The following is a 14,233-nucleotide window of genomic DNA, read 5'->3' on the forward strand; positions in this document are numbered from 1 at the left end:
TTAAAGGCGAGTGCATGAGAGTGTGTTTTCATTGTGTCTGAACTTGACCCCTCAGTTCACAGCAGCACCATTATTACTGTTTGTGCCCGGATGCTCTGTTTAACAGCAGGGCCGACTGTACCCCGCTGTCTCTTTTAATCATGCATCCACAGTATAAACAATAGTTTAGACTGAACGCTGGCCTTGCCTTTGAGATCACTGGCCTGCTGTACTAATGGCTATTTACTTTCCAGGGGAAAAGAAGTAATAAAAAAAGTCTATTTTTATCCCCAAATGACCTCTGTGTCAACCTCCGTGAGGTGCAGGAGGTTGGAGGGGGCACATTGTTAACTTTAATCAAACTGCTGGCCCTGCAGGCTGAACACTGGTGCAACAACCTTTGTATGATTCATTTTCTCTATCCCTCATGTAAGCTCATGTGACTCAAAGTCACCATCAGAATCCAGGAGGATTTACTGTAAAAATATAAATCTATAGTCTGTGTGTGTCTAGGTGTGGGTATGTGCAATGTGGCATCAGTAGGGAGGGTAATTTATTGTGGGAGCTAAGTGTTTCCATTTGCAGTAAGAGCCACTAAAAGCAGCCTGGCTGTAGGTTTCTGGGGGGGCCCACTTGTTAAAGTACTGATGCCGTGTGCACTGGCTCACTGCCTGACAACTTGTTTGCGGAGCTGTGTAGATTAGGCTTTCAAGAATACTAACGCAAATCTCAAACACAGTGGATGGAGTCCTCACATTGGCCAAACGTGTTGCACTGGGGATGTTTTCTTCTTATCCACCTTATATGGAGGGTCAAATACAATTCTCATACTGTAACTGTGCCCAAATGTTCACAATGATTACACTGCCAATTTTTATTTAAACAAGAGCCTGAATCCAGTGAGAGGGAGAACCTCAAGAAATAATGTTGGGTTATTCTATTCTTTGGAGGTTTTCATATGAAATAATGCATTGACACTTATTTACTGTACATGTCAACTCTACGGAAGCCCTAAGCAGACATTAAACTATACATTTTACTTACTCCATTTTCCTGTGCTAATAAGCAGGGAATTTTCTTACCAGAATCCGACTTGTGATGTCACAAACTGAGAAAATTTGAAACAGAGCAGTTGTCTCTGTGTGGTAAGACTTACGCAGACCACAAACATATAACTGGATAGATTTATTCCACATTTTGTGGGTCGATAGACACTCAGGTTACTCAAATAAACACTCAAAAACACAGTAGAAGTGGATTTTTCCTTTAAGTCATTAATACCACCTAATTTAAATAATAAACAAAAAATCTGTTTTTTTTTCTGCTGAGCAATCTAACATAAATTATACAACTGTAAAAGTAACTACAGTACGGTTTGTGCATAGATAAATAATAGAGTTCAGGTGGGCTGCACTGAGGGATTTCACCTGGAGTTGATTTGAGACTGATACTACTGTATAACACCACAGCCAAGTTTGGTTTGGCTGCTTAGCGGTTAACTTTGTTGTACAGAAATGAGAAAAGTTTGTGAGACATATGCGAGAAAACCAAAGAGCACCTCATAGACCAAGGAAACATAACAATAAGTGCAAGAGCAGATGATATCATCATGCAGCTCAGCATCTGGGAAAGTACCATGTTAACAGCCACGTGAAGCTCATACGTACAAAGAGGGCTCCAAATCCAAACAATGAATATGCAGAGAATGTATAGCCACATGAAATAGTCAAATCTAAATCCACAGTTAAATATATGCCTATAGTCCATCTTAAACAGAAAAAGAAAAGTTTGGCTGTGCTGACACGAAGATGATGTTTCGTGTCATATCAATCCCTGTTGTAGACTTTCTATACAGTACACCCCCTGGTTGGACTCAAGCACTTTCCTTCCAATAACGTTTTCTCCCTAACATTAACCAACTGGCCTTATTTCCTGAAACCAGAAACTCCCACAGCAAGAAGAAACTCTGCAACACCTGCAACAGTAAGAGGCTGGCCAGGATGTGAGTCAAAAATCAGCCCATAACAGCGAAGCACAAGCAGTCCAATAGTGAAATTTCTCTAATATGTTTTTTATAACATATTTTAGGTCTGGACAACATCAACAATTACTCTTAAATATATTAGTGGAAGTGATGACAGATTACTGAAAAACATTACCAAAGTAATGACAATTGTTAGGTTATATAAACTTTTCTAATAAAGCAAAATGAGTGCTTTAATTTGACCAGTAGAAATTGAAAAGCAGTCCTGTGGATGATGACTGCAGTCTATTTGTTCTTCAGTCACATGGCTTCATAGTTTGGATCAAAGTGCCCTTGCAGCCCACAAACTTTGGCTTTTTTTCCCCAGCTAGAGTTGATTGATTGGCCATCAAAGTTGACACGCTCCTTGAATGAGAGCGCTCGCCGCAGAACTATCGAGTAAACAGTCTTGGAAGTCAAGGCCAGCAGAATCCCTCGTGTCTCCATACCATCCGTTAGGAAGGCAAAGCCGGATCTCATGTATCTGTGGTCAGACAAGACCGCCACCACTTCCTCGTATTGCAAGGCTGCGCCGAAAACCACGCCAGTGTGCGCTCTGTTTCCCTAACCCTTTTTTAAGGGTTGGAATTCACATAACCATGTGGTTGTGCTTCTGGAGTTTGGGACTTCCAGAATCTCACTGTTTATCACTCAAATCAACCAAAATAATCAGTCCACAGTGAAAACATATCCACAGAGGAGGAACTTTTCTTGATGCCATCGTTAGGCGTCCCTTGTTTTTATGTGCATGTGCTTTTAGTCTTCCGTCTCTCATGTCGGGTTTGTTTAAAAGGAGCGATAAGTTCACTCTAACTGTTGAGTGAGACTGTCACTCTTCTGTGTAAGGCGTCTTCTTGATTCATGATTGATCACTCAAGCACTTGCCAAATCAAATCTGCTCCACAGCTGACATTAATAGTCTCTTCTTATATTGAAAGAAAGCAGGGGAGGCATGGAGGCTCTGATGCCAACAGTCTTAGTGCCAGCAGGATGTAAATAGTAAAATGGACTTGAGCTTATATAGCGCTTTTCTAGTCTTACACCACATATCACACCTATCCATTCAAACACTGATGTCCATCAAAAATAAGTAGGAATTTGCAGATAAGTGTCCGAGCTGGACACTTTTCGCTGGATAAAGAAGCATGTTTGTGAGCTCAGCATAACTTCAAAAGCCAAATAAGTTGAACATAAATGCTGAGAACATTCAACACGTTCTTTTCAATCTGAACACATCCAAGTTTACTTACAATTTCTTCAGTGACGCACACAACTTAAACCGTTTGGCAGGTAAATCCACTCTGCTCTTAGTTCTATCAATGCACCTGGAAAACCCAGTGCACTTACGTGCCTTGCTGCTTTTAAAGGGTAGTTTTGCTTCTACCACTAGAGGGCACTAAGGCAACAACTGACAGGCTTTCCTGAAATCACTGTAGTCCATGTTAACAGAGTTAGTAAATGTACCCACAATACTGATAACGTTTTCCCAATAATCCATTTAAAAGAGCAGCAGCAGCGACCAGGTCAAAATAGGTTGGCACAGCAGCCTTATAGATAAAAAAAAAAAACGACTTTGTGACGGTCATGGCACTTGAAAACTAAGTCCACCTCAAGTGTCGCTTTTGATTGCTGTTGTTATGCCTCTGAAAAGCCCTCGTCTTTTGCACCAAATTAAGCTCAGGTGTCAGTCACTACTTTCCTGATTTACTTCAATGGTTTATCTAAATAGTATGTAGATAGTAAATGTGTGACTATCTCATTTCACGCTAGAAAAAGGCTCTTTAGCTACCTTAGTTTTGTGAAGTTTAAGCTATCTGGTGATTCTTGGCCTCACAGTGGGAGGAACTTGACATGAAGATAAAAAGCCCACCTTATAAGAGGGAAGCGATGACTGGGCCATTCAACTGTCATTAGAAATTAATCTCAAAGCAACGGACATGGCTCTCATTTTATCGGAGGATAATAAATAACAGAGCTGGAAGCATAGCATTTTCACTCAACAGTGAGAATTCAACCCTTCACATTCCAACACGAACTAAACAGGGAGGTTTAATAGTTTTTACCCCAGTTTTCTGTGCATGATAGACAAAACGGTTACAAACAGGAAACCTTTAGAAAGTAGTTTCATTTTTGAGAAAGTATGAGATTATATAAATGAGAAAAGCTCTGCTTTCCTCACTAGCTGAATGCTAACGTTGCCCCTCTGGATAGAAAGCATGGAGTGATTCATCAGAGATATACTGCCGTACCCGTCGTTATAGGGGGCCGGCTCGCCCACATAAATGCTTGTGCACCCCCGCTTGAGGCACAGATCTTTTTTTTTTTTTTTATTGATGTTGCATTCTTTCAGTAAACAGTTCATCAGTAAACAGTATTCTTTTTAATCTCAATACAACTGAAACTGCCCAGAAGTAATACACGATGTAAATCTAAGCCTCATTCATAAATTACTTGTTAAAATCAATTCCTAGACAAGCTAATGCTACTGAGGATCTGTCTGTATCAAACAGACAGATCTTCAGGTCTGTATACTGCTGATGCTAGAAATCCTGATTACAACTATTAGTGACTCAAAAAATGTAAACACACTTGTAGGGATTAGCAGAGACAGATATTAACTTTTTTTTTTACGTGTTTTCTCAATGCGACTCAAACCTTAATTTAAAAAGGAAAAGCAGCTAAGACAACAAAAAAGCACAAGAACAATCAAACCAATCTTATTTATGATATCATGATTACAGACTTCATTTCAAATTAAATAATATGACATATTTGTGTCTTTTATATTTAAAGATTATTTTATGGATGCATCTTTAGAACAAATAATCTAAAAATATGGAAAATATATTTCAAGTTGACATAATTTTGAGTGAGAACAGACCATTCAAATCACTGAACAAGATTTAAATGTGCCAGTCAAGAAGACATAAACAGCCTCATGAGGGACATTATCATCTTCAACATACTCTTTTTGAATCCAAGTCCAATAATAGTGCCTTAATTTATATTCGTGAGTGCCAGAACTTAGATGAACATGTACAGTCTATTGCTATATGTTGACATTGGTGAAATATTGTCACTTGATGCGATACAAAGCAGTTATAAGGGACATGCAACATAGGCTACAGAGTAACTGTGCAGACAGTATTAGTGGCACATTGGACCTAAAAAAACAGTTATAGAATGTGAAGAGCATTCTAACCAGAATCATCAGAAGATCTGAGACCACACTGTAGAACATTTTGTCTGTCAGTCTTTTACGTTGCAAATGATTGTATAGTTTCCCTTTATCATTTAAACAACATCTATGGTAACAACATGCAGTGCACTTTACATTGGTGCTGACAGAATAAATGCACATTTTGAAATATATTGTTTGAAAAAAAAAACCTTCAAATTATCTTTAAAACAGCAGGTTAAATAACCTTGTGTCCGTTGTATGAACTAGTTCTGATGCGGCTCTTGAGGATATATTCAACGCTAGGTCCTTTGTAGGATGGGTCTTTTGGAGGTTGGCTGTAAACCAAGTGCCACAAACAACCAATAGAGGGCAATAAACATCAAACAACAACTAATCAACAATCCTGGTGGGGTTATAAACCAAAGTCTCCTCCCCAGACTTCAACAGAGCTGTGGGATGTATTAGTCCTATTTGGTATTCAGGTGCTGAGACAATAACTGAACTGAAACGTCCTCTCCACAGAATCAGAACCAAAAGTTGACGACAAAATGTAATTTTACAAAATTTTAGTGTTTTGAGATGACAGCTGTGGAGCCAATGGCATCTGAACAGCATTTAAAGCTCATAATCATAAAGACGTATATTCAGAGAGCAGAGCACAGATGCTACCCTTCATCAAGACGACTCATTTACTCAGCTACTAACATTTTAAAAACCTGACTATTTTGAATTTGAAAAAAATGGGTTCACATGTTTTTTTCCAAGGCATCACATACATGCATGAGCCCACACATGAGGAACAATATGTCAGAACAATCTTTCTATTTTCAAATGTATTCAGCCATTTTTACTGATGTGCAAATGTCAGTGTTTTGTGTGAGCATGTTTTTCAAACATTGATGCAATTTTGCAACTCTAACCCATGTGAATGTCATTATAACTAAGCAGCAACCTTGTGTGTTGAAAAATGAAGCCTACGTCAGTGTGCAAAAAAATGTGTCCACTTGAGGGTGGCTGCAACAGCCAATGAATCCACTGTAGGTCCGATGTTGAAATTCTTTTTTTTTTTACATCAGAATTCTACATATTTATCAACAGCCTGGTCGAAGATTAATTTTGGTTTGAATAGCTCATTTCTTCATTTGCACAAATTGAACAGGTGTGTTTTTTTGTAACTGGCCACTTTGTTGATATTTGAGCTAAATGTTGTTTATACATTTAAATAATTCAGGACAGACTGTGTTGAGTGAGAACATGTAGCTGTATGCAAGCTTAAGGCCTGCCTCAGCTTCAACTCTTTCCCTACAGCGAGATTGATCCAAAGAAAGGCGGAATAAGTAAGCAAGCATTTCCAACATGTGGACGAACATTTTGGGCTTCAAATGGAGAGTGTCATTATGAAAATGTCCATGTTTTATACAGACTATGATTAAAACATCAAGTGCAACTAAAAACAGTCGTTTGAATTATTTACAGCATATTTTCTTCTCCCACTGATTGACCTGATAGTCTAAGAAGGTGCCATGTGTCTGCTTGTTAGAACTACAGCAGCCTCTTCATGCGGCAGGTGTGCTTCTCGATATGCATGGTGGCCCGGTCTGTGGAGCTTGTCAGCACGTCCAGAACCTCATCGTGCCGCTCCAGTTCTGTCTCCGCCTCCAGGGCAAGATTCTTCAGCTGCATCAGCATCTGCAATCACACACACAATTTAGTTTGGGGAGTAACACATCAGCCTCCGATGGGAGTGGAAAACTAAGAAGCAAGAGACGAATAAATGAAGAATTGAAACCTAGAGAAAAAAAATGGTGAGCTGTTGCAGGGCTGAATGTGTGGACCATCAGTGCAGAGGTGCAAAGATGTGGTGAGGGAGGTACAAGTGAGTGTGTTAGTTAAAAGGGAAAGAAAATAGGGTAGAGTCTACTGCTTTATGTCTGTCGAGAAAAAACATGAAAGTGTAACATGATGCACGATGCAAAAACAGCGAATCACATGACATTCATTGTTGTTTTTTTTTCAGTTTACGGAACATGAGAAGATAGTCAGACAGACATCTTTGCTCATCTCCTGGGATCTTTGATATCATAAAAATACCATTTGTTTTCTGCTCTCAGTGGATTTTGGGAGCTCTGGTGTATGTTAGCTGTGATGGAACAACTTAAATACACTGTGATGTGCCAAGCAAAACCTAATAAACCCTCCTCCAAACCCTACCACCATGGTTTCTAAACTAATATTATGTTATGCTACACACTAACACACCCACTGACATTATGTCACAGAAACAGTTCCAGACAGCAGTTTGAAAACAGATAGTATGTCAGTACACACGGTGGAATGACTGTGTTCCCTCACTCAGGTCTGACTTTACAGTTTCAAGCAGGGGCACATGATGGAATCACACCTTACAGTTGACATTCAGTTTGATGTGTCATAGAAAAACACAGAACATGAATATTTTTAGCTGCTGCTTATACAATGGTTAGAGGACTTAAGTCATGTAAAAAAAAAACAAATTAAACATTTAGGCGAGAACTAACAGAAAAATACATGACCTAAAGAGCGTGTGTCTTATGCATGATAGGGCCAAGATTAAATCAAAAATACAAAGAAAAAAAAAGATCCTTATTTTCACGAGTGAGCCTGTGTCCATCTATTCACGGCAGCCTCTTCTATAAAGATGCTTGCACGAAAGGGAATATTACCACTTGACATTTAACTGAGTGACCCTCTGTAGAAGTCGCCCAGCTGTAGATTTGAATCTTGACATGGATTACAGTAAAAGCAGGGTGTGTACAGAAGCGTAGCATTAGGTCCAAACTGTCAGTCTTTGAAGTGTGAACAGCTGGAGACAATATGTGATTTATTCAAACAAGAGACAGTCCAACCACAGTGCTGTTTCATATTAGCTGCTAAGTGTTAACAATGCTTTTCCCAAGTGATGGAGTGCAACAAATATTTGATCAAGAAAACAACTGCATCATGTTGTCTTTTCATTTCCTTGCTGCATCAAATATCTCTGTAACCTGCAGACAATTCTCTTGTAATGCTTTCATAACTCAAATATCAAAGTTCTTATGATCGGGGCAGCTGTGGCTCAGTTGGTAGAGCCGTCTCAACCAGAAGGTCGAGGGTTCGATCCCCGGCTGAGCAATATGTCCGATGTGTCCTTCGGCAAGACTCTTAACCCCACATTGCTCCTGCTGCTTCGGTGGTGGTGTATGAATGGATTAGTTACTTCTTATGGATGGTACTACATAGCAACCACTGCCATCAGTGAGTGAAAGGGTGTGACTGGTGTGACCTGCAGTGTTTTTAGTTGTCTGAAGTGCTATATAAGCTCAAGTCCATTTACCATTTATTGTTTATTATCAAATAGTAATAATTAGACTAGCTAGGTCAATACATTGGGAGATACAGTATAAACATATCTCTGATATGGACATAGCTTAAGGCGTTGTTAATAGGATCTTTTCTGTTGGTGTGTTCTGATGTAAATGTCCTTGGGTCCCTTGTAACGCTATACATGTTCATTTAAGCTCTTTTATTATTATTATTATTATTATTAGTATTATTGTAAAAAGCCTGTAAAATAGTAGTACTGACTTGCAAAAGATTTGTTGTTTTTGTCAACCACATAGCACTATAAAGATTCATTTTAAATGTTAACTTTCCTGTTCAGTACATACTGTATGTAGTTCAAAGATATAATAAATACCACTTTTATGCCCCTTTAAAAAAGCTATTGGTAAGAAATACAACCAAAGCATGTGTTGTCCAAATAATTGTATGAATTGGAGACCCACACATTTTAAGTCTGTAATTCTAATTGGCATTTGTAATGATTGCATCATTGCATCTTCTGCAGCCATTGTTCTTTTCTTTCACCTAAATATGTTAACTGTCACACAGTCTTAACAGCAGCTATTAGAGCCTAACCAAAATGTATTCATTAGTCTACAACCGCATGTCACATGTATTTAAATGTGCTGTAACTAAACAAATGGTCAGATGGTTCTGGTTACATTCTGTGCTTTACCAAAGTGGCTGTGGCTCAGAAAGGTAGAGTGGGTTAACCACTGATCACAGGATAGGTTGTTCGGACTTCACCTCTTGGGTAAGACATAGAGCAACAAGACCAAAACCCTTTGATAGGAAAATAAATATACATAGCCGAATACATTTATTGAAGTTACCTGGAATAGAAAAAAAAAAGGCCTGAACCATACTTCTGGATGTGCGTCACTATGTAGGTTTTGCCACCGCAGACCATGTCTGAAACATTTCTTCTGTTGTATGCTTCTGAATGGAAAGATGTTGTAAAGTCTGACCAAAAGACTGAATAGATTTCTTTCCCTCTCTTAAAATCAGGATGGACTTTGGTTTGTGGTCTCACTAAATAACATTTTAAACATACAGTGAAAAAATGAAAATCATTATGGTGTATTATGGGTTTGAATGGGCCCATCAAAACATGGGTAACTGCAATCATGGAGTTATTTACTATGTGTACAGAAATATAAATGCCACAGTAGTGCATGTCATATTTTCACACAGGTCTCACCTGTTTAAGCTCCTGGGCCTCAGCCTGACTGACAGATGGCTGGAGGACTTGCACCTGCAACTGGGAGAGATCTCCTGCTGGGACCTCCAGTGGGAGCTCGGTCTCTTGGCACCTTCGCAGCAAACCTGAGTCCATGGGTGGAGGAGGTGGTGAAAAAGTGCAGAGTACATATGTTGTTTATGAGGAAACCAGACAGTAAACTCAGAGTACAGCAACTGAGGCAATCAGGGTAGAGTGACTCATCAAAACACATTTCTGTCAGGGACAGACACCAATGACAGTGTCCAAAAGTCAAGAGGGTAAACTGTTTTTACATTTGGCTACACACCTAAGTATACAGATGTGGAAAAACAGACCTGTACTGCCACTCAGTGGTCAATTTTATACTAAACATGGAAAAAGTCAGATAATGGAGGCTTTTTCATATTTTCTGTCCCTTACCTTCGTTCAAGTTTTTTCCCTCTGCGTCAGACGGAGACGAGACTGGAGTTGCCTTAAATGCAGTGTACTGACTTGTAAGCTCCAGCTTCTTTTTGTACTGCATCTCTAAAACGGACAGTGCCTCTGGCATCTTGGCTGACAGGAACCTGTAGCATATATCTGGCTTCCCAATAAACCGTTGTCTGACAGTGATTTCATACGGACTGTTCACCCTGATTTCGTCGACTTCGTTGCGTTCGAAGCGGTGAAGAAGTTGGCAGTTTGTGTCTCGTACCTCCAGCGAGGACACCAGCACCAACAAGCATCCAGGTTTTAAGTCCGAGTCCCCGCCTTTGGTCACCACAGCGGGGATGCTTGTGATCACCTTATTTCTACCGGATTCTTTGCTGGCTGCCGCAGCAGCTGTAGCAGCAGCTCTTGCAGCATCCTCAGCCTTTGCTTCCTGCTGAGACTTCCAGGGGAGTTTACCAAAAGGCCACCAGGGAGGAGACTCAAGCTCTGACAAAAGTCTGGAACACAGCACAAAAGTATAGAACGGACACGTCAGAAACATCAGTGTATGAATTGACGTATTTCAGTACTTAAAATTTGTTTTGCATGCAGATTATTAGTAAACTGCATACAAATAAGAGCATTATATCTTTCACAAGTTAAATATTTCAATAGTTACTTATCGGCCACTCCCAGATCTGAGTCGATCTTCTCCAGTCCCTGCATCATGTTGTCAAACTGGTCTCCTTGGTGGCTGAGGACTCTGCCAGTGTCCTCCAGTCTTTTTTGAGCCCCTGCCACCAGGCTGATCAGCTCTTTGCCTTTAGAGGGTTTACACTCTGCCCCCCGGGGTTCTGAGCTGGGGGACAAAAGGTGTTCTCTCCAGAAATGCTCCAACACATTATAAACCACCACCCTGTTGGGCTTAAGGGAACCAAACCAGTGTTTCACGTTGCCCTCTTCAAGCACAGTGAGAGTGCTGAAGATGAAACTAGACGACTCCATCTTGATTTCCATGATTCTAGAGAGGCGGAAAGCGGCTAGACTCTCCTTACTGTGGGATGAGTGGAAGTACAGCATGGTCCTGGTGATGGCCAGGGTGCCACTTTCCCATCGCTTTTCACTGTTGATGTAATAGGAGCCAGGCCAGCTGTGGATGGGGGTGATCCGGCTCATTTTGGAAGGACACACTTTATTTTTACCTAGAAGGGCAAAAAAACTTAATTCTTACACATTTACCAAACAATAACACACACAGTGATACTCTTTGAATCTATTATTACATAACAACGAAAATAATATATTATCCTTACAGTAACATAAAACATAACGTTAAAAAGCCTTATATAGGGTGCAGGCAGCAAATTAGCTTCGTTCACATTGGCAGCTTCTGCTCAGAGAAGAGACATTATCGCTCAACCGCACACATTACGAGTGCCTCACAAAATGTAACCTATCAATTCACATTTAAACGAAACGTTTCCCAAAGCAATAACAGACAATATGCTCTTGTAAGACATAGCAAAACATTACCCCATACTCTCACCAGTAAGGTGCCGCTGATGTTTATTACGGAAGTGGCGTCATGTCAAAGCACGGCAGTATTTACTGTTCGACTGGAAAATTCATCAAGGCTTTTAAGGTCAATTGATATCATTAGACGGCGGTAACCTAAGTAGATAGGATGGCATGCATTGGTTTAATACTTAAAACCATATAAGAGGTTTGTGCTTACATAATTAGACCCGTAGTTGACTCGGTGCCTCCATCAGGAACATCTCGGGATGGAGTCCATCGCAGCGACCTGTTGTCAAGACAGCGACAACTAATATTACGTTTTAGCACAATGCGAGTTTTTCCAGCTCTGTTCAGCACGTTTACTGTGAATGTAAAAGCGACATGTGCCATATAATGTTAACCCAGTCGAACTGTTAGTGTTATTATCACGTTTATTGCCGTCTAAAAACGGTGACAGCTAACCTCGCTAACAGGCTAGCCGAGGGAGTTGAATGTGTATCATCATGGACAGGGAGGCGTATCGCAATTGCTGCAGCTTGGCAAAAATAACAAGACAGTCATATGACCAGTTTTGGTCTCCTCATTTTTTAGATTATATTGACAAGGAGTTGAGCTATTCCAAGTTTTTCAAGAAATATTTGCTGCCGAACCACCCGTGTATGTTTTCAAGGAGGTTTACAGACGACTGGACTTGTAGGAAACAGTGGGTGTCTGAGGAGGGGAAGCCTAATTTCCAGAAACTACTACAACAGTTTGGTAAATAACCACGTATGATTATTGCGTTTACTTGCTTCAATGCATCCACATGCAGGTGCTGCCATTGATATAACGAACTGTCAATGACTTGTACGTTATTCATGACAGATGAGACTCCTGTTCCTGTGGCAAACTGCAACGCAAAGGAGTACAATGCCAACCCAAAACAAGTGATGCCTTTCAAAGAGTTTATACAATACTGGAGGGAATACATCCAGAATGGCCACTCATCACCTAAGGGATGTCTTTATCTTAAAGACTGGCACATGTCAAGGTAATGATTGTGATAATTTTCCTTTTTTTTTTTTTTTAACTGCACAATGTACAACATATTTACACACCAATGGTCAATTCTGTTCTCTTGTTCTGCAGAGACTTTCCAGAACATAATGTTTACACCACACCCGTCTTCTTTTCCTCTGACTGGCTGAATGAATACTGGGATACACTTGAAGTGGACGATTATCGCTTTGTCTACATGGGACCCAAAGGCTCATGGTGGGGGAAAAAATAAACATCTTTGCAAATGTATGAGAATACATACCAGACATGTTGTGACAAACTGAGTATGCTAGTTGATGCATTTTCTCATCACCAGGACTCCATTCCACGCTGATGTTTTCCGCTCCTACAGTTGGTCTGCAAACATTTGTGGCAGGAAAAAATGGCTCCTGTACCCCCCTGGTCAGGAGGAGTTTTTACGAGACACTCACGGGAACCTCCCTTATGATGTCACATCAGCTGAACTGAGAGATAAAGGCCTTTTTCCACACTCTGATGAAGCCTGTCAACCTCTTGAAATTATTCAAGAGGCAGGGGAGATCATTTTTGTGCCCAGTGGCTGGCACCATCAAGTTTATAATCTGGTAAGAACTCTTACAAAAAAAAAAACTAAAAAAAAAATTACATTTATAAACGTTATGGCTTGTTATCTCATTATGACAGGATCTATCTGTTTTATATGTTTATCTTGCAGGAGGACACCATCTCTATTAATCACAACTGGTTGAACGGCTGCAACATAGACATAATGTGGCAGTTTCTTCAGAATGAGCTGTCGTCTGTTCAGAAAGAGATTAATGAATGGAGAAACACGATGGACTCGTGGCACCAGCACTGTCAGGTACTGTCCTGACAGGACTTTTCAGCCTGCACGCTTTTTTGAAAAATTGAAAAACAACATTCTGTCACTGGGAATGTTTGCAATGCAATAAGTGAAGTTAATGTCATACTTAACATTTTCAGGTCATCATGAAAGCCTGCTCTGGTATCAACTATGGAGAATTTGCCTCGTTTTTAAAGATCATTGCCAACAACAGAATGGCTTTCCTGAATGCTTGTTCCTCTGGGGAGTCGTCCGAATACCCACGACAACTATCAGAAACCCTCACCGTCCTTGGACCTTACCATGCTGCCTTTGACCTACAAAGAGTGGCTCATATTATTGAATGCCTACTCTGCAATGACGATTTTAAGCGGCTGGATCATTCATCTTTGACTTTGCAGCCAGAAACCATGTTACAGCAAATTCGTGACACCATACAATCCACCAGGGGGCAGCATCTGCTATATCAGGAATAAGATGTGCAGTGGTGTCTCAACAATGTATTTATCATCTGGAAATAGCTTGAACGACAAGTGCCAATTTGTACGTTATGAAAAAGGTGATGGTAAAGGTGATACTTCACCTTTAGTTTGGAGTAAAATACAGTTCATAGTGTTGCTTGTGAATGTTTTTGATTTTTATTTGCACTGAACAATAAAAAGGTTAATAAAAGATACA

At 40.1% G+C, this 14,233-nt stretch overlaps 2 protein-coding genes across 4 annotated transcripts; one reads left to right on the top strand and one right to left on the bottom strand.

Annotated features, from left to right (window-relative positions):
* Positions 1-6,573: 6,573 nt before the first annotated feature.
* On the bottom strand, positions 6,574-11,980 carry snap47 (synaptosome associated protein 47). Of its 3 annotated transcripts, none has more exons than XM_079348079.1 (5): positions 11,912-11,980; positions 10,856-11,378; positions 10,186-10,694; positions 9,745-9,869; positions 6,574-6,872 (listed from the first exon to the last, which is right to left on the bottom strand). In XM_079348079.1, the coding sequence occupies exons 2-5, from the start codon at positions 11,350-11,352 to the stop codon at positions 6,726-6,728; spliced, it is 1,278 nt and encodes a 425-aa protein (XP_079204205.1). In that variant the 5' UTR covers positions 11,353-11,378; positions 11,912-11,980; the 3' UTR covers positions 6,574-6,725. The 3 variants fall into 3 exon arrangements, with proteins under 3 accessions (XP_079204205.1, XP_079204206.1, XP_079204204.1); XM_079348080.1 differs by lacking the exon at positions 11,912-11,980 and adding an exon at positions 11,723-11,801; XM_079348078.1 differs by lacking the exon at positions 11,912-11,980 and adding an exon at positions 11,710-11,746.
* A 202-nt stretch (positions 11,981-12,182) lies between these two features.
* On the top strand, positions 12,183-14,222 carry jmjd4 (jumonji domain containing 4). Its single transcript, XM_079348077.1, has 6 exons — positions 12,183-12,450; positions 12,559-12,724; positions 12,823-12,948; positions 13,049-13,316; positions 13,427-13,573; positions 13,696-14,222. Exons 1-6 carry the CDS (start codon positions 12,186-12,188, stop codon positions 14,029-14,031), a joined length of 1,308 nt encoding a protein of 435 aa, XP_079204203.1. The 5' UTR covers positions 12,183-12,185; the 3' UTR covers positions 14,032-14,222.
* The last annotated feature ends 11 nt before the right edge of the window (positions 14,223-14,233 follow it).

This window comes from Symphodus melops (genome assembly GCF_947650265.1).
Source record: "Symphodus melops genome assembly, chromosome: 7".
Classification (NCBI taxonomy): domain Eukaryota; kingdom Metazoa; phylum Chordata; class Actinopteri; order Labriformes; family Labridae; genus Symphodus; species Symphodus melops.

Coding starts and splice junctions, on each gene's coding strand:
- snap47 (XM_079348079.1), bottom strand. CDS start 11,352: ATGAGCCGGATCACCCCCATCCACAGCTGGCCTGGCTCCTATTACATC. Junction 10,695..10,855: donor GATCTGGGAGTGGCCGATAA/GTAACTATTGAA, acceptor GCTGTGTTCCAG/ACTTTTGTCAGAGCTTGAGT. Junction 9,870..10,185: donor GGGAAAAAACTTGAACGAAG/GTAAGGGACAGA, acceptor CCATGGACTCAG/GTTTGCTGCGAAGGTGCCAA.
- jmjd4 (XM_079348077.1), top strand. CDS start 12,186: ATGTGTATCATCATGGACAGGGAGGCGTATCGCAATTGCTGCAGCTTG. Junction 12,949..13,048: donor ATGGGACCCAAAGGCTCATG/GTGGGGGAAAAA, acceptor TCTCATCACCAG/GACTCCATTCCACGCTGATG. Junction 13,574..13,695: donor CGTGGCACCAGCACTGTCAG/GTACTGTCCTGA, acceptor TAACATTTTCAG/GTCATCATGAAAGCCTGCTC.